This window comes from Oncorhynchus gorbuscha, linkage group LG19, assembly GCF_021184085.1.
Source record: "Oncorhynchus gorbuscha isolate QuinsamMale2020 ecotype Even-year linkage group LG19, OgorEven_v1.0, whole genome shotgun sequence".
In the NCBI taxonomy this organism is placed as follows: Eukaryota; Metazoa; Chordata; class Actinopteri; order Salmoniformes; family Salmonidae; genus Oncorhynchus; species Oncorhynchus gorbuscha.
This window is the reverse complement of record NC_060191.1, coordinates 2490291-2510474: the sequence shown is the minus strand read 5'-3', so window position 1 is coordinate 2510474 and position 20184 is coordinate 2490291. Positions and strand designations below refer to the sequence as shown.

The following is a 20184-nucleotide window of genomic DNA, read 5'->3' as shown; positions in this document are numbered from 1 at the left end:
GGAGGATACAGGTTAACGAAGGATTTTTAATCCTTGAGACAATTGAGACATGGATTGTTTATGTGAGCCATTCAGAGGGTGAATGGGCAAGATAAAAGATTGAAGTGCCTTTGAACGGGGTCTGGTAGTAGGTACAAGGCACACCGGTTTGAGTGTGTCAAGAACTGTAACACTGCTGGGTTTTTCACGCACAACAGTTTCCTGTGTGTATATCAAGAATCTTTCACCACCCAAAGGACATTCAGCCAACTTGACACAACTGTGGGAAGCAATGGAGTCAACATGGACCAGCATCCCTGTGGAATGCTTTAGACACCTTGTAGAGTCCATGCCCTGACGAATTGAGGCTTTCTGAGGGCAAAAGGGGGTGCAACTCAATATTAAGAAGGTGCTGATCATGTTTTTTTTACACACAGTGTAAATCACTGTTAAAATTCACTTCAGGGTAATCATGAAAACAGTTATCCCTTTGTCAGTTTTCTAATAACGATTAGTACATCAGGTTTCCAGTTAGATCTGTTCCAGAGTCAGTGGGGTTTCCAAGTGTCCATACAGATCAAATGGAGTGAAAAGGAGAAAAAAAAGGGGGAATAGCATCCATCCTCTTTCATTTACAAAAACATCCTTCAGAAAATACTCTTGAAGATCATCGTCTCTGGAACGATCCACGTTCCAATCACACACACACACACACACACACACACACACACACACACACACACACACACACACACACACACACACACACACGTTGCAAATATAAAAATATCTATAAAAATCTTCTCTGTGCCAATGTCCAGCATTGGGTTGACAGTGTCTCTGTAGCTAAGTCTTTAACTCAGTCTCAACATAGTAACAGGGATAGTAGGATGGGGAACAGGGTGAAGAAGACCGACAGGGAGACCAGCTGAACACCTGAACTACCCACACTCTTCTGAACCTTCGGCTCCAACACAGTAGGGTCATCTGGAGAGAGAGAGAGAGAGAACATGTTATTATCAGAAACAAGTGGAACAATTCTACTGTACATCTGACTGTCTCACTGGATGGACAGAAGGGAGACGTACCGGCTGGAAGCCTGTTGGAGGGGTTGTGCACTCCTCCTCCTCCTCCTCCTCCTCCTCCTCCTCCTCCCATCTTTTCCTTTCCTCCATCCAACGCTTTCTCCATCGCTCCATCCTTGCCTTTGTCAGCCTTGGCCTTCCCAGAACCTGTACAAGACAAGAAGTCATTGGTAAGAACTTGATTGTATGAACACCCAACAGGAACACCACTGAATATGGGGAACACTAAGCCTAGCCATTGATGCTAACGGAAGCTAATGCTACCGTAGGAAAACTCTCTAAAGGCTAAAGCTAACAGAGGCTAATGCTAGCATGTTGATGGAGACAGGGGAATGGAGCTCACCATGAGGTCCAACCACATCCACCTTCAGTCTCAGACACTCCTGGCCGTGGTGATGCAGCGGCTTGGCTGAAGAGGGAGAAGAGATGTTTAGTACAAATACCCAAGCATTGTGTTAGAGTAGTCTATTGTACAGTTAAGTGGTAGTATTCATTCAGAAGTACTGCACATAGATAGTAGTGGTATTAGTTCATGTGTAGTACTACTATAGTATTGATATACTTACAGATATAGTAATAGCTCTCTCCCTGTCTGAACTCCTTGCCCAGGGTGAAGGGGGTGAAGCGCTGGAACTTCTCGGAGAACCTCTCGGGGGCGTGGGCAGCGAAGGGCCGGGAACATTCCCAACGCAGCTGGTCGAAGGAGTGGGGCTTACACACCTCATAGTCCTCCTTCTCTACCATGTACAGCACGTACCGCTCGGCCTCCTGGGACGGCAGTTCCCCACGCGTGTAGTGAGGACAGATGATGTCCAGGTAGTCGTTGATTTTCACCTCCACTGTGTACTCATCCCATAGGAAACTAGGGAGCGAGAAAAGAGAAAGGTGGTTAGTAACATGGCTGGCTATTACCTTTAGATGACCTTACATCAAGTAGTCGTCTCTGACTGACCGAAGGAACAAACGTAACATTATGAAATATCATCACGGCCCATTCCCATCCAGATGACAGAGTTGAGCCCATTCCCATCCAGATGACAGAGTTGAGCCCATTCCCATCCAGATGACAGAGTTGAGCCCATTCCCATCCAGATGACAGAGTTGAGCCCATTCCCATCCAGATGACAGAGTTGAGCACATTCCCATCCAGATGACAGAGTTGAGCCCATTCCCATCCAGATGACAGAGTTGAGCCCATTCCCAGCCAGATGACAGAGTTGAGCCCATTCCCAGCCAGATGACAGAGTTGAGCCCATTCCCAGCCAGATGACAGAGTTGAGCCCATTCCCAGCCAGATGACAGAGTTGAGCCCATTCCCAGCCAGATGACAGAGTTGAGCCCATGTTTGGGTGGGCTGTATAAACACACACGGACAATCATAAACACTCACAGACAATCATAAACACTCACAGACAATCATAAACACTCACAGACAATCATAAACACTCACAGACAATCATAAACACTCACAGACAATCATAAACACTCACAGACAATCATAAACACTCACAGACAATCATAAACACTCACAGACAATCATAAACACTCACTCATAATAAACACTCACGGACAATCATAAACACTCACGGACAATCATAAACACTCACTCATAATAAACACTCACTCATAATAAACACTCACGGACAATCATAAACACTCACGGACAATCATAAACACTCACTCATAATAAACACTCACGGACAATCACAGACACTCACGGACAATCACAGACACTCACGGACAATCACAAACACTCACGGACAATCACAAACACTCACTCATAATAAACACTCACGGACAATCATAAACACTCACTCATAATAAACACTCACAGACAATCATAAACACTCACTCATAATAAACACTCACGGACAATCACAAACACTCACTCATAATAAACACTCACGGACAATCATAAACACTCACTCATAATAAACACTCACAGACAATCATAAACACTCACTCATAATAAACACTCACAGACAATCATAAACACTCACTCATAATAAACACTCACGGACAATCATAAACACACACTCATAATAAACACTCACGGACAATCATAAACACTCACTCATAATAAACACTCACAGACAATCATAAACACTCACTCATAATAAACACTCACAGACAATCATAAACACTCACTCATAATAAACACTCACGGACAATCACAAACACTCACTCATAATAAACACACACGGACAATCATAAACACTCACGGACAATCATAAACACACTCATAATAAACACTCACAAACACTCACTCATAATAAACACTCACTCATAATAAACACTCACTCATAATAAACACTCACTCATAATAAACACTCACGGACAATCACAAACACTCACTCATAATAAACACTCACGGACAATCATAAACACTCACTCATAATAAACACTCACAGACACTCACAGACACTCACAGACACTCACAGACACTCACAGACACTCACAGACACTCACAGACACTCACAGACACTCACAGACACTCACAGACACTCACAGACACTCACGGACAATCACAAACACTCACGGACAATCACAAACACTCACGGACAATCATAAACAAAAAGCTGTTAATAAGACTCAGCCCAAACAGACCGCACGTGTGTGTGTGTCTGTATATTTGCACCTGCGGCACGTGTGTGATTGCGTGAGTCCTAGTGTAGACCTGTCACCCAGACAAGGAGAATTACTGAGTAGCCAATCAGGAGTCACTGGCTGAACTTGTTTGATGTATTTATTTAGACAAGAACACACCACTACACACCTACACTCTTTCTGCCGATCCCTCATCTGTTTTCTGGAGCGTTCCACTCATGTTGTTTTAAGAGTAGAGTTTCACTGGCCAGCTGTATCCATGGAGAATAGATTGAGTGACAGTTTCTCCTTCTGTCTCTCTGTCTGTCATATACATGCGCTGTCTGCACAAGTCATTTAATCTCGCTCTCCCTTCCTACACAAGTCATTTACTCTCTCTCCCTTCCTACACAAGTCATTTACTCTCTCTCCCTTCCTACACAAGTCATTTACTCTCTCTCCCTTCCTACACAAGTCATTTACTCTCTCTCCCTTCCTACACAAGTCATTTACTCTCTCTCCCTTCCTACACAAGTCATTTACTCTCTCTCCCTTCCTACACAAGTCATTTACTCTCTCCCTTCCTACACAAGTCATTTACTCTCTCTCCCTTCCTACACAAGTCATTTAATCTCTCTCCCTTCCTACAAAAGTCATTTAATCTCTCTCCCTTCCTAAGTCATTTGAGTGGGTTAGTTATCATCTTTCTTTCCCTCTCCACCTGTTGGAGTGTCAGTGTGTGACTGTTTTTACTCCTCTAGTGATTCTTCACCCCTGATTCTGTCTCTTCCTACTTCTTTCTTCCTCCCTCCATGAAAAATAAATATTGAGGGAGGTGGAGACAGTCTCTCTTTCTGTTCCTTTTCACCTCCCTTAACTTGATGACTAAGCTTTCCCTCCATCTCAGTTCGAGATTTTAAACTGTTGTTGTCGTGGTGGTCGTTTCACCCTCCCTCCCTCCAGTCAACCTCTCCAATCTACTGAGGTAAACACGTGAAAGGACACGAATGTCTAACACACACACACCTCATGAAATAAACCCTAGAACATTGGGTAGAGCAGTGGAACATATTTTTTCTGGTAGGAAGGAAAGTTAGAGAGATGAAAGAAACAAAGTGCTGTATCTGGGTATCAAATTAAAACAGTGATTTCCAGCTGTCCTCCAGGCCTATTGGGATTCAGCTCACACAGGGACTATGAGTTGTGTTGCCGAGTGGCCGAATGGATTCAGTGGTGCTGGCAGGGTACACACACACACACACACACACACACACACACACACACACACACACACACACACACACACACACACACACACACACACACACACACACACACACACATTTCTGGAAGAGAGGTTGACTGTGGGTAAGAGCTTGTTATCCCTGAGGATGTAATCAGTAGAATATGCACGTCAGAGTCTCATTGGTTCCCAGCCTTGGGCTGAACAGACATCCACACAGGCCACAGCACAAACACCCTGCCACATACTCTGGGTGTGTGGCTCTGTGCTGCGCCACGAGAGAGAGAGCATCTGTATCACAGGCAGCTGGTGGCACTTTAATTAGGGAGGAAGGGCTCATAGTAATGTATACACTAGCTTTGTGTGTGAGAGAGACAGTGTGAAGAACCCAGTTCATACATGTTTATGTTGTGTTAGTGTGTGTCCAAACATCAAAGCCTGGAGCAGGAGGCATCTGCTATCCTGCCTCCCTCCTTTCATCCCTCCTTTCTCTACTGTTGTTGTTGTCCTTAAGTGACAGACACACTGGCTCCATGTGGGTCTCGAACCCCCCTGCCACTGTGTGTGAGAGAGAGAGAGACCTAGCGAGAGTAACCTGCCTGTCACTGTGTGTGTGTGAGAGAGAGACCTAGCGAGAGTAACCTGCCTGCCACTGTGTGTGAGAGAGAGAGAGACCTAGCGAGAGTAACCTGCCTGTCACTGTGTGTGTGTGAGAGAGAGAGACCTAGCGAGAGTAACCTGCCTGCCACTGTGTGTGAGAGAGAGAGACTGTAACCTGCCTGTCACTGTGTGTGAGAGAGAGAGACCTAGCGAGAGTAACCTGCCTGCCACTGTGTGTGTGTAACCTGCCTGTCAGAGAGAGAGTAACCTGCCTGCCACTGTGTGTGAGAGAGAGAGACCTAGCGAGAGTAACCTGCCTGCCACTGTGTGTGAGAGAGAGAGAGAGACCTAGCGAGAGTAACCTGCCTGCCACTGTGTGTGAGAGAGAGAGAGACCTAGCGAGAGTAACCTGCCTGTCACTGTGTGTGAGAGAGAGAGACCTAGCGAGAGTAACCTGCCTGTCACTGTGTGTGAGAGAGAGAGACCTAGCGAGAGTAACCTGCCTGTCACTGTGTGTGAGAGAGAGAGACCTAGCGAGAGTAACCTGCCTGTCACTGTGTGTGAGAGAGAGAGACCTAGTGAGAGTAACCTGCCTGTCACTGTGTGAGAGAGAGAGAGACCTAGCGAGAGTAACCTGCCTGCCACTGTGTGTGAGAGAGAGAGAGAGACCTAGCGAGAGTAACCTGCCTGCCACTGTGTGTGAGAGAGAGAGACCTAGCGAGAGTAACCTGCCTGTCACTGTGTGTGAGAGAGAGAGACCTAGCGAGAGTAACCTGCCTGCCACTGTGTGTGAGAGAGAGAGACCTAGCGAGAGTAACCTGCCTGCCACTGTGTGTCAGAGAGAGAGAGACCTAGCGAGAGTAACCTGCCTGCCACTGTGTGTGAGAGAGAGAGAGACCTAGCGAGAGTAACCTGCCTGTCACAACATGTATTGTTAGCAGAGCCCGTACCTAGGCTCATTAGCCAGGGCTAATAGCTAGATTAGACTCTCACACACCACTTCAAAACAGGATGATATCTTTGGCTTAGCCTTCGCATGCACACACACCGGTCTGCGGTTCAAGCGCTTAATTGACAAACAAATCTGTGTTCCTTTCTTATTTCTTTTCTTTTGACTCAGACTGGTAATGACAGGGTTGAGACGAACGGCACGAGAACTGCACTGCTACAGTCGAGTAAAGAGACTTTCCTAACTGAATGGAATCCACCTGATTTCCACACTAATCACAGCTTCTCCTTAAAAACATTTTCCTGTCGAAAGCTGTCAAAACACATATTCTGTTGCTAATCTCAGTCACTACAAACAATCACACTTTCAGATCTCCCTTTGTCGCTCTTCCTACTTAATTAAAAGCTATCTGGGGTCTGGGGCCAAGCTGTTGCCCACAAAGGGAGGAGGGGTTCTGAATAGGGTGTAATTACTCCTCCCCCTAAAGACATAAACCCTGGAGCTGACTGGACTCCAGTCTGCCCCCCATCCTTCACCCCCTCTAGCCCCAAGACTGGGCTCAGTGTCCTCTGCTCACTAGTAGAGGCTGATGTAGATGTGATAAGGTGAGGTATGTTGTGCAAAATGCTGAGAGCCATAGTAGCGACGTGGTCCATGTTGCCCATAATTGACTCTGTACAATAATCATGATGAAGCTAGATTTACAGTAACGTTGACGGCCGTACTTATCATTGGGAGGGGTTGTGGGAGTGTGTGTGTGTGCAATCTCAGCCTAAGGATCTGGGAGAAGTTCAGCTGATTGAAGCCAGTTGACACAGGGCCAGACTCACAACTGGAACACAAGCACCCCTTCCTCCCTCCCTCCGAACAGTATCGTCTTTCCCTCTCCTTTGTCCTTCTACTCTGACAGTTCACAGGAGAGTGAGAGTTGCGTTAATGTGATAGCTACACATGTGAGGGAGAGAGAGGTTCTCTGAATACCAGAATTCAGGCCGCCTCACAGCCCAGGCACTTGAGCACATCTGTTTATCAGGGCAGAGCCTGCCTGTCTCACTGAGGTGTGTGTGTGTCTCACTGAGGTGTGTGTGTGTCTCACTGAGGTGTGTGTGTGTCTCACTGAGGTGTGTGAAGGTAGTCTCCCTTCACCTCTCCTCTGAACTGAACAGTTCTCAGAGCTGCCACTGCAGCTACTGCGTCACAGATGTGTGTGTTTGCTTTGAGTGTGTGTGTGGTAGGTGGTTATGACAGTAGGGTGATTTGGGTGAGTTGTTTAACACCTCATTAAGTTCTCAGCTTTGAAGCCCTCTCCTCATCTCTTGCTGTTATCACATCTCTCCCCTCTAGATTCACATCCCATTCTTCTCCTCTCCTCTCCTCTACTTAAAGGCCCATCTCTCTTCTCTCCCTACCATCCCTCCAGTGTTTTCCATATAAAAACCCACATCCAAAATGCTCTCCTTTCTCCCAGTCTCCTCCTGCTCTCATTCTTTGGGGAATGTTACAAACGGTCAGGCAAGTCACAGGGGTTAGAGTTCAGAGTCAGAATCCTCATACACACTCCCACTGACTCAGCAAGGGAGAGTCTAGTCACACACATACACACACAGCGGGTCTGAAGGAGAGTCAGCACTGTTAACAAAACCCACCATATACTCCACAGATAGTTGGCAACACACACACACGAGGAATGTCATGACAGGGCTTCTGGGGTATATGAGAGTCTGTGGAATAGAATGCTCTCACACCATACAACTATAAAATCTGCACACACAGGCATATAAATGACCCTATTAATTCACTGTGGTATCCTACATTCACACCTCAACTCAAGAGGATATAAGCCTGTCAGTTGTAATCTGGGTTTGAGTTGTATCTACTAATACAGTATTATACACCAACCCCCAGGTAGAACCTCTAGAACACTCTAATCTCTCTCTCTAATCTCCCACATTCTCTCCCAAGAGGAGAGTTCCAGAGGCCATTCTTCTGTTTGTCACCGTCCAACAGGTCAGAATAACAGGAGTCTAATCATTCTGTCCCAACCCCCATTATCACATCCAGACTCCAATTATTACTACCACCACCCATTCATCGTATGTGTGATTCTTCATAAGGAATTGCAGGGTTTGAGAGCCTTTAAAAATGTCAACACAACCTTTTCTCCCCTCCCTCCAGCCATGTCCCATCTCTCCTCCCTCCAGCCATCTCTCATCTCTCCTCCCTCCAGCCATGTCCCATCTCTCATCTCCCCTCCCTCCAGCCATGTCCCCTCCCTCCCCTCCCTCCAGCCATGTCCCCTCCCTCCAGCCATCTCCCCTCCCTCCAGCCATCTCCCCTCCCTCCAGCCATGTCCCATCTCCCCTCCCTCCAGCCATCTCCCTCCAGCCATGTCCCCTCTCTCCTCCCTCCATGTCCCCTCCCTCCAGCCATGTCCCCTCCCTCCAGCCATGTCCCCTCCCTCCAGCCATGTCCCCTCCCTCCAGCCATGTCCCATCCCTCCCTCCAGCCATGTCCCATCTCCAGCCATGTCCCTCCCTCCCTCCAGCCATGTCCCATCTCCCTCCCTCCAGCCATGTCCCATCTCCCCTCCCTCCAGCCATGTCCCATCTCCCCTCCCTCCAGCCATGTCCCTCCCCCCTCCAGCCATGTCCCATCTCCCCTCCCTCCAGCCATGTCCCATCTCCCCTCCCTCCAGCCATGTCCCATCTCCCCTCCCTCCAGCCATGTCCCCTCTCCCCTCCCTCCAGCCATGTCCCCTCTCCCCTCCCTCCAGCCATGTCCCCCTCCCCTCCCTCCAGCCCTCCAGCCATGTCCCTCCCTCCAGCCATCTCCCCTCCCTCCAGCCATGTCTCCCTCCAGCCATGTCCCCTCCCTCCAGCCATGTCCCCTCCCTCCAGCCATGTCCCATCTCTCCTCCCTCCAGCCATGTCCCATCTCCCTCCCTCCAGCCATGTCCCATCTCTCATCTCCCCTCCCTCCAGCCATGTCCCCTCCCTCCAGCCATGTCCCCTCCCTCCAGCCCCCTCCCTCCAGCCATCCAGCCATCTCCCCTCCCTCCAGCCATGTCCCATCTCCCTCCCTCCAGCCATGTCCCATCTCCCCTCCCTCCAGCCATGTCCCATCTCTCCTCCCTCCATGTCCCTCCATGTCCCCTCCCTCCAGCCATGTCCCCTCCCTCCAGCCATGTCCCCTCCCTCCAGCCATCTCCCTCCCTCCAGCCATGTCCCATCTCCCCTCCTCCAGCCATGTCCCATCTCCCCTCCCTCCAGCCATGTCCCATCTCCCCTCCCTCCAGCCATGTCCCATCTCCCCTCCCTCCAGCCATGTCCCATCTCCCCTCCCTCCAGCCATGTCCCATCTCCCTCCCTCCAGCCATGTCCCATCTCCCCTCCCTCCAGCCATGTCCCATCTCCCCTCCCTCCAGCCATGTCCCATCTCCCCTCCCTCCAGCCATGTCCCTCTCCCCTCCCCCATGTCCCCTCTCCCTCCCTCCAGCCATGTCCCCCTCCCCTCCCTCCAGCCATGTCCCTCTCCCCTCCCTCCAGCCATGTCCCCTCCCTCCAGCCATGTCCCCTCCCTCCAGCCATGTCCCCTCCCTCCAGCCATGTCCCCTCCCTCCAGCCATGTCCCATCTCTCCTCCCTCCAGCCATGTCCCATCTCTCCTCCCTCCAGCCATGTCCCATCTCTCCTCCCTCCAGCCATGTCCCATCTCTCCTCCCTCCAGCCATGTCCCATCTCTCCTCCCTCCAGCCATGTCCCATCTCTCCTCCCTCCAGCCATGTCCCATCTCTCCTCCCTCCAGCCATGTCCCATCTCTCCTCCCTCCAGCCATGTCCCATCTCTCCTCCCTCCAGCCATGTCCCATCTCTCCTCCCTCCAGCCATGTCCCATCTCTCCTCCCTCCAGCCCCATCTCTCCTCCCTCCAGCCATGTCCCATCTCTCCTCCCTCCAGCCATGTCCCATCTCTCCTCCCTCCAGCCATGTCCCATCTCTCCTCCCTCAGTCTTTCTCCCCTTTATGCGCTCTAAATTAACCCACCCCCCTCTCCCTCAGTTAATCCCTCATCTATTCTTCCCTTGCTCTTAAAAAGGTAACATATCAGAGCTCTTCATGACAGCCTAATTTCTCAACACAAATCCCTTCCTCTTCTACCCATCCCCCACGTTCTGTTCCCAACTCTCTCTTTCAGATGAATAGAAAGAGGCTACATGTTGGCAGGTTGCTAGATATGCAGCTTGGTTTGGGTCAATGAGGAGAACTAGTCTCACAGGTCTCTCAACCAGGGCGATTATATTCCAACTAACCCTGGTTCAATCTGGATTATACAGAATAACACGGTTGGGGTCAAAACTATTTTCATTCATTCAAAGTGAATGTCATGAATTGCAAAAATTATTGCTGGAAATATCCTGGCTGCTTCAAACAGAGAAAGAAAGAAAAAGAAAAGAAAGAAAAGGTCAGTCAGGTCTGAGACTGGAAGTGGCCCTTAGGGGGCAACAGAGAGCCATCTCTGAAACGCTACATGAGATGATACTGGACACACAAACATGACCCTACACACACAATGTGATAACGTGAGGATAAAGCAGTCCTCAGTCCTGTAGAATTGAGTCAAACAGTAACAGTGGGGAGACACAGCAAGCTGCTGCGATCTGTGTGGAAAACTACTCAGGAAAACAGAGCAGGGTCTGTGAGAAAGAGAGGGTGTGAAAGAGAGGGACTAACGGAGAGAGAGAGGAAGTCTGGACCATAGATAAGGAGCAGAGAGGAAGAGTTGAGATGGAAGGGGGCCCAGGTGGTGCTAATTAAAGTATTTTTAAAAATCCATAATTTAAACACGGCAAAGCATTTTTATGTTACATCCATGATAATGTGTGTGTGAGAGTGTTAGGTAAGACAGCTGTTATGTCAGCAGGAAACAAGCTATATGCCTAGATGTGATTGAATGGACCGAACTATACACTGTGTAGCTGACTGGAGACACCCTATTGGCTCCTTTAACTGATTGTTCCATGTAGGATATGTTCCTCTATATATTTAAGGAGCTTCAGATTGACTAACAAACAAACGCGTTACGCCAGAGAGATAACAGGGATATAATCTATTCTAAATATAAAATGCAGCAGAATGACGATGACGATTTTCGTGTCTATGGGTCAGATAGTCAGATTACAGCTCAGATTGTCTGTAATCTGTGTGCGCGTCTATTTCCCCCTCATTCTGCTGTAGGATTAGAGACCCAGAGCGACAGATGAGGTGGGAGAGAGAGAGAGAGAGAGACTTGCTTTGGCAATGTTAACATGTTTCCCATGCCAATAAAGCCCCTTGAATTGAAAGGTGGGATCCAGAATAGAGAGAGGGTTTCAGAATAGAGAGGGGAGAAGGAGAGAGAGAGAGAGAGAGAGGGGAGGGTTTCAGAACAGAGAGAGGGGAGGGTTTCAGAACAGAGAGAGGGGAGGGTTTCAGAACAGAGAGAGGGGAGGGTTTCAGAACAGAGAGAGGGGAGGGTTTCAGAACAGAGAGAGGGGAGGGTTTCAGAACAGAGAGAGGAGAGGGTTTCAGAATAGAGAGAGGGGAGGGTTTCAGAACAGAGAGAGGGGAGGATTTCAGAATAGAGAGAGAGGGGGAATGTAGCCTGAGGAAAGAAGAGCTTTACAACAGAGAAGAAAATCACCATTTAACTTTACAACCACACCACCCTCTTCCCCCACCAGCCACCACAACCCTAAACCTCTTCCTCTAGGACATATCTGTTCAGACAAGCCCAACACCTCAACAACACGAGAGAGAAAGACAAAAGACAGAGGATTGGAAATGTATAGCTATATAGGAGAGGAGAACATGAATACTTGAATATGTGGTAGAGATGAACTAATGGAAACAGAGAGAGAGTGATAGAGGTGGTCAGGCAATAAATAACAAGCTGGAGAAGACGCAGCTGGTGTGGAGAAGAGGGAGTGGCGATGGAGAGAGGAACAGACAGGTACAGAGGGAGGGAGAGAAGGAAGGAAAGGGGGGGGTCAAACACAGCTGACAGAGTTGAGTATAGTAACAGGGGAAGTGTGGAATGCTGGCTGCTACTAATATTAACACCCAACTCCTCCCTCCTGCCCTGAGAGTGTGTGTGTGTGTGTGTGTGTGTGTGTGTGTGTGTGTGTGTGTGTGTGTGTGTGTGTGTGTGTGTGTGTGTGTGTGTGTGTGTGTGTGTGTGTGTGTGTGTGTGTGTGTGTGTGTGTGTGTGTGTGTGTGTGTGTGTGTGTGTGTGAGAGAGAGTCACTGATTTACCAGTGCTCCGTAATATCGCCTACATATAGGGCCCCTCCCCTTCTCTGACATTGGAGTTCAGGCAACACTACACCCTCACCCTCAGTCAAACACAACAAAACACTACACCCTCACCCTCAGTCAAACACAACAAAACACTACACCCTCACCCTCAGTCAAACACAACAAAACACTACACCCTCACCCTCACCCAAACACACCCTCACAAACACAACACACTACACACCCAAACACAACAAAACACTACACCCTCACCCAAACACAACAAAACACTACACCCTCACCCAAACACAACAAAACACTACACCCTCACCCAAACACAACAAAACACTACACCCTCACCCAAACACAACAAAACACTACACCCTCACCCTCAGTCAAACACAACAAAACACTACACCCTCACCCTCACCCAAACACAACAACACACTACACCCTCACCCAAACACAACAACACACTACACCCTCACCCAAACACAACAAAACACTACACCCTCAGTCAAACACAACAAAACACTACACCCTCACCCTCAGTCAAACACAACAAAACACTACACCCTCACCCTCAGTCAAACACAACAAAACACTACACCCTCACCCTCACCCAAACACAACAAAACACTACACCCTCACCCAAACACAACAAAACACTACACCCTCAGTCAAACACAACAAAACACTACACCCTCACCCAAACACAACAAAACACTACACCCTCACCCTCAGTCAAACACAACAAAACACTACACCCTCACCCTCAGTCAAACACAACAAAACACTACACCCTCACCCTCAGTCAAACACAACAAAACACTACACCCTCACCCTCAGTCAAACACAACAAAACACAAACACAACAAAACACCCTCACCCTCAGTCAAACACAACAAAACACTACACCCTCACCCTCAAACACAACAAAACACTACACCCTCACCCAAACACAACAAAACACTACACCCTCAGTCAAACACAACAAAACACTACACCCTCACCCTCAGTCAAACACAACAAAACACTACACCCTCACCCTCACCCAAACACAACAAAACACTACACCCTCACCCTCACCCAAACACAACACTACACCCTCACCCAAACACAACAAAACACTACACCCTCACCCAAACACAACAAAACACTACACCCTCACCCTCAGTCAAACACAACAAAACACTACACCCTCACCCTCAAAACACAAAACACAACACTCACCCTCAGTCAAACACAACAAAACACTACACCCTCACCCTCAGTCAAACACAACAAAAACACTACACCCTCACCCAAACACAACAAAACACACCCTCACCCAAACACAACAAAACACTACACCCTCACCCTCAGTCAAACACAACAAAACACTACACCCTCACCCAAACACAACAAAACACTACACCCTCACCCAAACACAACAAAACACTACACCCTCACCCAAACACAACAAAACACTACACCCTCACCCAAACACAACAACACACACCCTCACAAAACAAACAACACTACACCCTCACCCAAACACAACAAAACACTACACCCTCACCCAAACACAACAAAACACTACACCCTCACCCTCAGTCAAACACAACAAAACACTACACTCACCCAAACACACTACACCCTCACCCAAACACAACAAAACACAACAAAACACTCACCCTCACCCAAACACAACAAAACACTACACCCTCACCCAAACACAACAAAACACTACACCCTCACCCAAACACAACAAAACACTACACCCTCACCCAAACACAACAAAACACTACACCCTCACCCAAACACAACAAAACACCCTCACCCTCACCCAAACACAACAAAACACTACACCCTCACCCTCAGTCAAACACAACAAAACACTACACCCTCACCCTCAAACACAACAAAACACTACACCCTCACAAACACAACAAAAACACAACAAACAAAACACTACACCCTCACCCAAACACAACAAAACACTACACCCTCACCCAAACACAACAAAACACTACACCCTCACCCAAACACAACAAAACACTACACCCTCACCTCAGTCAAACACAACAAAACACTACACCCTCACCCAGTCAAACACAACAAAACACTACACAAACACAACAAAACACTACACCCTCACCCTCACCCAAACACAACTACACCCTCACCCCAACAAAACACTACACCCTCAAAACACTACACCCTCACCCTCACCCAAACACAACAAAACACTACACCCTCACCCAAACACAACAAAACACTACACCCTCACCCCCAAACACAACAAAACACTACACCCTCACCCTCCAAACACAACAAAACACCCTACACCCTCACCCCCAAACACAACAAAACACTACACCCTCACCCTCAGTCAAACACAACAAAACACTACACCCTCACCCAAACACAACAAAACACTACACCCTCACCCTCAGTCAAACACAACAAAACACTACACCCTCACCCTCAGTCAAACACAACAAAACACTACACCCTCACCCTCAGTCAAACACAACAAAACACTACACCCTCACCCTCAGTCAAACACAACAAAACACTACACCCTCACCTCAGTCAAACACAACAAAACACTACACCCTCACCCAAACACAACAAAACACTACACCCTCACCCTCACCCAAACACAACAAAACAAACCCTCACTCAAACACAACAAAACACTACACCCTCAGTCAAACACAACAAAACACTACACCCTCACCCTCAGTCAAACACAACAAAACACTACACCCTCACCCTCAGTCAAACACAACAAAACACTACACCCTCACCCTCACCCAAACACAACAAAACACTACACCCTCACCCAAAACACTACAACCTCACCCAAACACAACAAAACACTACACCCTCACCCAAACACAACAAAAAACACCCTCACCCAAACACAACAAAACACACCCTCACCAGTCAAACACAACACAAAAACACTACACCCTCACCCTCAGTCAAACACAACAAAACACTACACCCTCACACACAAAACACTACACCCTCAAACACAACAAAACACTACACCCTCACCCTCAGTCAAACACAACCAAACACTACACCCTCACCCTCAGTCAAACACAACAAAACACTACACCCTCACCCTCAGTCATAAACAACAAAACACTTCCAGTAACAAGGCATTACGCCAGAACTAATGATTAAGCTGTTGGATCAGGTCGAAACAAGCCCAGTCTCTCTCACACACACACACACACACACACACACACACACACACACACACACACACACACACACACACACACACACACACACACACACACACACACACACACACACACACACACACACACACACACACACACACACACACACACACACAAAAACCAGTTTCTACACCAGTCAAGTTGGAGACTGACAACTGTACACACTCACTGAGTGATCTGTGTGTTACCATCCGAAGTCAGTCAGTAAACATCAGTTTAAACCTGATCGCCTTCGATCAATCAGCCAGGAATCAATTAGAATCAATTAGACTCAGTGATTCACTGGCTGTCAGTCTGACTGACAGATTGATCACATGAGAGTGAATCAGGTGGTTGAGACACAGTGTAAAGTGGGACGACAGTTGAGGGACCAGATTGGGCTTTCAGGCTGAAAGAAGACTGAGAACTGCCCAGAGAGAAAGTTGAAAAAGAAAGATAGAAACTGAGAAGGAGGGATTAAAGAGAAGGACGAGGGATTATACAGTAAACATGTGGTAACAGTAGCAGCTGGGTACGGGCCAGACTAGGATTAAGTCTTCATTTTTAACACTGATTATTCTCCTTCTGAGACTTTAGATAAAGAATTCTGGGGGGAAAAAAGTGTGTGAATCATATGCAGTAGAGAATGTGAGTAGAGCTTGTATCATGAGTAATAGTTATCAGTGTCGGTCTTTAGTGGACAGTGTGTGAACCTATCTGTCTGGTTATGTGTTAGTCTGTCTTTAGTCTGCTACGAAAAGGATTAGTGTACATGATGATTGTTGTTGATGATGATGTTATGCAACACAAGTTAGAGTGGGAATGTAGTCCAGAGCTGGATTACAGAACACAGTATTGCGCAGCTAAACTTGTGGGGACAAGGTTAACCCCCAACCCTAACCTGCTCCTAACCCTAGATCCTAACCCTAGATCCTAACCCTAGATCCTAGAAATAACATTTGATCTTGTGGGGATCAACAAAATGTCCCCAGTTGGTCAAATGTTTGTTTACTATTCTGGTGGGGACTTCCTGTCCGCACAAGTATAGTTAAACACACACACACACACACACACACACACACACACACACACACACACACACACACACACACACACACACACACACACACACACACACACACACACACACACACACACACACACACACAACACTGCCCCTCAAATGTTCTCTGCATTCATAGCAATTCTCACTTGACCTACAACTCTGAAGCGCCGATTTCTCCTCTATAACCGCTTTCTTTTGTCATTATGGACTAAGAGTTTAGTTCAGAGGTCCTTCTCTTCGGTTCTTTTCTCCCTCTCTCTTCCTCATATCACCTGATCAACAGAAGTCGTGTTCCTTGTGCTCGAGGCACCGTCTCAGTGCTGTCATACCGACAAACCCAGGTGAAGTCAGACCTGCGTACAGAACAGGTAAAGTACACGACTGACTCACACCGACAAAACCCATTACGTCACGACGCATGACATGGTATGACTCGTCAACAATATTTTCCTGTGCTCAAGTCATTAATTCAATTACAAAACCAATGTCTTTCCCATTTCATAGGAAATCTAATTTAGTGTTCTGTCATCATCATTGTCCTAAGGAGAATGAGGCTACAGAGACAGTGCAAATCGAATTAAGGTAACACAAAAAGGCCGATAATAAGGTACAATAACGTCGACCCAGAGTCGGCTGAAACCGTGACCCCTCAGTCTTTGTCCATTTTCTCTATAAAATAATCCATCCTTCTTTCTCACCATCTTCAGCTCTGTGCTAAAAGCTCAATAAATCACACTGCCTCACATATGCTGTCAAGCTCCATTGATCCCACTGAGTGGCAGGGTAGCAATACAATTTCTGACCCCAAATCAATCAGTATTGGACATCTCGCCCCCCCCCTTTGGAGAGCTGAAGTGTCAGACTGTCAACAGCACCACTAGAGTGAAACACAGACATACAGTCTGTATTCAGACGCTCAGGTCGAGTTGGTTCATGTCAGGCTTTATTTTTATGCTGTGTGAGGAAGTCTGTCTATGTATCGAGATCATAAATATGGTTGATTCTGTCTGTCCATCTGTCTCAGAATTCGTTCCCAATCTTTCCCTTGTTCTCGGTTTATGCCCTGCTGCGCGATTGGCCTCCCATAGCCTGATTACAATTCTGTTACCTGGTTAAAAGGGCAAGTAGACAGCTAATACAACAAGGCACACAGCCTTCACCTAATATCCTACAAGTGGAAGAAATAAAAGCAATAACAAAATCCAGATGTAAACTTCTATTCCACATTGGTTCAACATTTCATCGAAATAACGTGCAATCGACGTTGATTCAACCAGGCCGTGTGTGTCCAGTGGGGCGGGATGTCTGTTAAAGAACCGAGGAAATTCAGCCCGTAGGATATCCATTGAGTGGATGAGACACACAGTATTTATCCCATGACAGAAAGTGTATTTAAGTTGGCCTGGTGTAGTGTCAGATAACCATTCTCAAAGTGAGTTTAGCACTAGGTGCGCGTAAACAGAAATCACACACACGTTTAATGTGTGCTACACCAAAATACGCAGAGAGAAAGAGATGAAGAACACCTACTTTGGGTTTGTGATATTCCAGAAGACGCCGTGTCTCTCTGCGGAGGCGAACCAGGTGCCGAAGCTCACAGCCAGACACACCAGCCACACCAAATCCATAGCTGCGGATTTTGGATCAGAACACCAACAAATACTGTCAGTTATTGCAGAATAAGTCTGTGCACACTGTCAAAAGAACTGTATGATAAGGGTGCTGGTCTATTGCTGTTGCTTTTCTCTAGGGTTGAGACCTCCTTCTATTGAGTTTAACTGCGGTTTGTATGGTTCAGTCCGAGGTGCGTTGACTGTTTTGTCTAACGGAGCCACGCCTCTCCCGGTTGTATAGCCAATAGCAGCGGGAAAAACGCCCCGCTGCTCAGACTATTCAACTCGAGACGTCATGAACACTTTATCCAATCTATATGATATTATCAAAGCCATGGACAGAAATATATAGGCCTATCGCTATTTTTGTGACATTGAAATGAATTCATGACGCACTCAAAATAGTTTTTGTGTCTCCCCCCCCCCTTGATTAATTATAGGCTCACATATTCAACAACATGAACATGAGAAACAACAATACTATGGTATACTTGAGAAAATAAGTGAATCTAATGTAATGTAAAAGTCTACCTCAAGGTTGTAGGAGAGCTGATCTGTGACTGTGTCTGTCAGTCAGATGTTATCCTATTGAATCATTAAAGATGTTGTCTGTGTAGCTAATCTTCTGGGTCCCCTGTAGCCATATAGTCTGCAGGCACACACTGACTGTAAATTAGCAACACAAAGCTGCTCAAAATAATGCATTATAATACAGTATAGCCCACCTTTTTTTATCCCATATTTTAGTATTCACTTCTTTTGTGCCACTAAAAAACAAGACTGACAAAAACAAAAATGAGCACATTGCAGAAATCAAGCAAGAATGAATAAATGAGTAAATGTGCCAAACACACTGTGTTCTCTGCTCGTCCAGGCCTCCACGGGTTCAGGGGCTGACCAACAGGGGGCAGGGACCAGGACAAGGCCCGGTGAACAGGCTCAGAACTCCATTGTGTGTGTGTGTGTGAAGTTGAATGAAGATGTCTCTGCAGTGGATAGTCAATGATAACTATATAGACGGGGTGAATCTTTATTCTCAACATAGTTTCCTATGACCGAAAAGATCTTCTGGACATCAGAACAGTGATCCCTAACTTCCATTTGGATTCAGATGTCTACTTCAACAAGTTGGCAGCTGGTGACATACTGCTCAGACCAGAGGCCCTAATCCCGGGACTCGAAACAGGAAGAGACTCTGCAAAAGAGGAAAACAAGTGGGCTCCCTGGGGAGACAAATAAACACCTGTACCCTCCGTTCTATTGGTAAATGACCAATCACCAGAGAACATACTAGACAAGCTCTGTTCTATTGGTAAATGACCAATCACCAGAGTACATACTAGACAAGCTCTGTTCTATTGGTAAATGACCAATCACCAGAGTACATACTAGACAAGCTCTGTTCTATTGGTAAATGACCAATCACCAGAGTACATACTAGACAAGCTCTGTTCTATTGGTAAATGACCAATCACCAGAGAACATACTAGACAAGCTCTGTTCTATTGGTAAATGACCAATCACCAGAGAGTACTATTGGTAAATGACCAATCACCAGAGACAAGCTCTGTTC

The 20184-nt window shown here is 47.1% G+C and overlaps 1 protein-coding gene across 1 annotated transcript; it reads right to left on the bottom strand.

Annotated features, from left to right (window-relative positions):
• Positions 1-279: 279 nt before the first annotated feature.
• LOC124005224 (ephrin-A1-like) lies at positions 280-18801 on the bottom strand. Its single transcript, XM_046314267.1, has 5 exons — positions 18529-18801; positions 1631-1926; positions 1408-1473; positions 1068-1211; positions 280-966 (listed from the first exon to the last, which is right to left on the bottom strand). The coding sequence occupies exons 1-5, from the start codon at positions 18624-18626 to the stop codon at positions 845-847; spliced, it is 726 nt and encodes a 241-aa protein (XP_046170223.1). The 5' UTR covers positions 18627-18801; the 3' UTR covers positions 280-844.
• Between the last annotated feature and the right edge of the window lie 1383 nt (positions 18802-20184).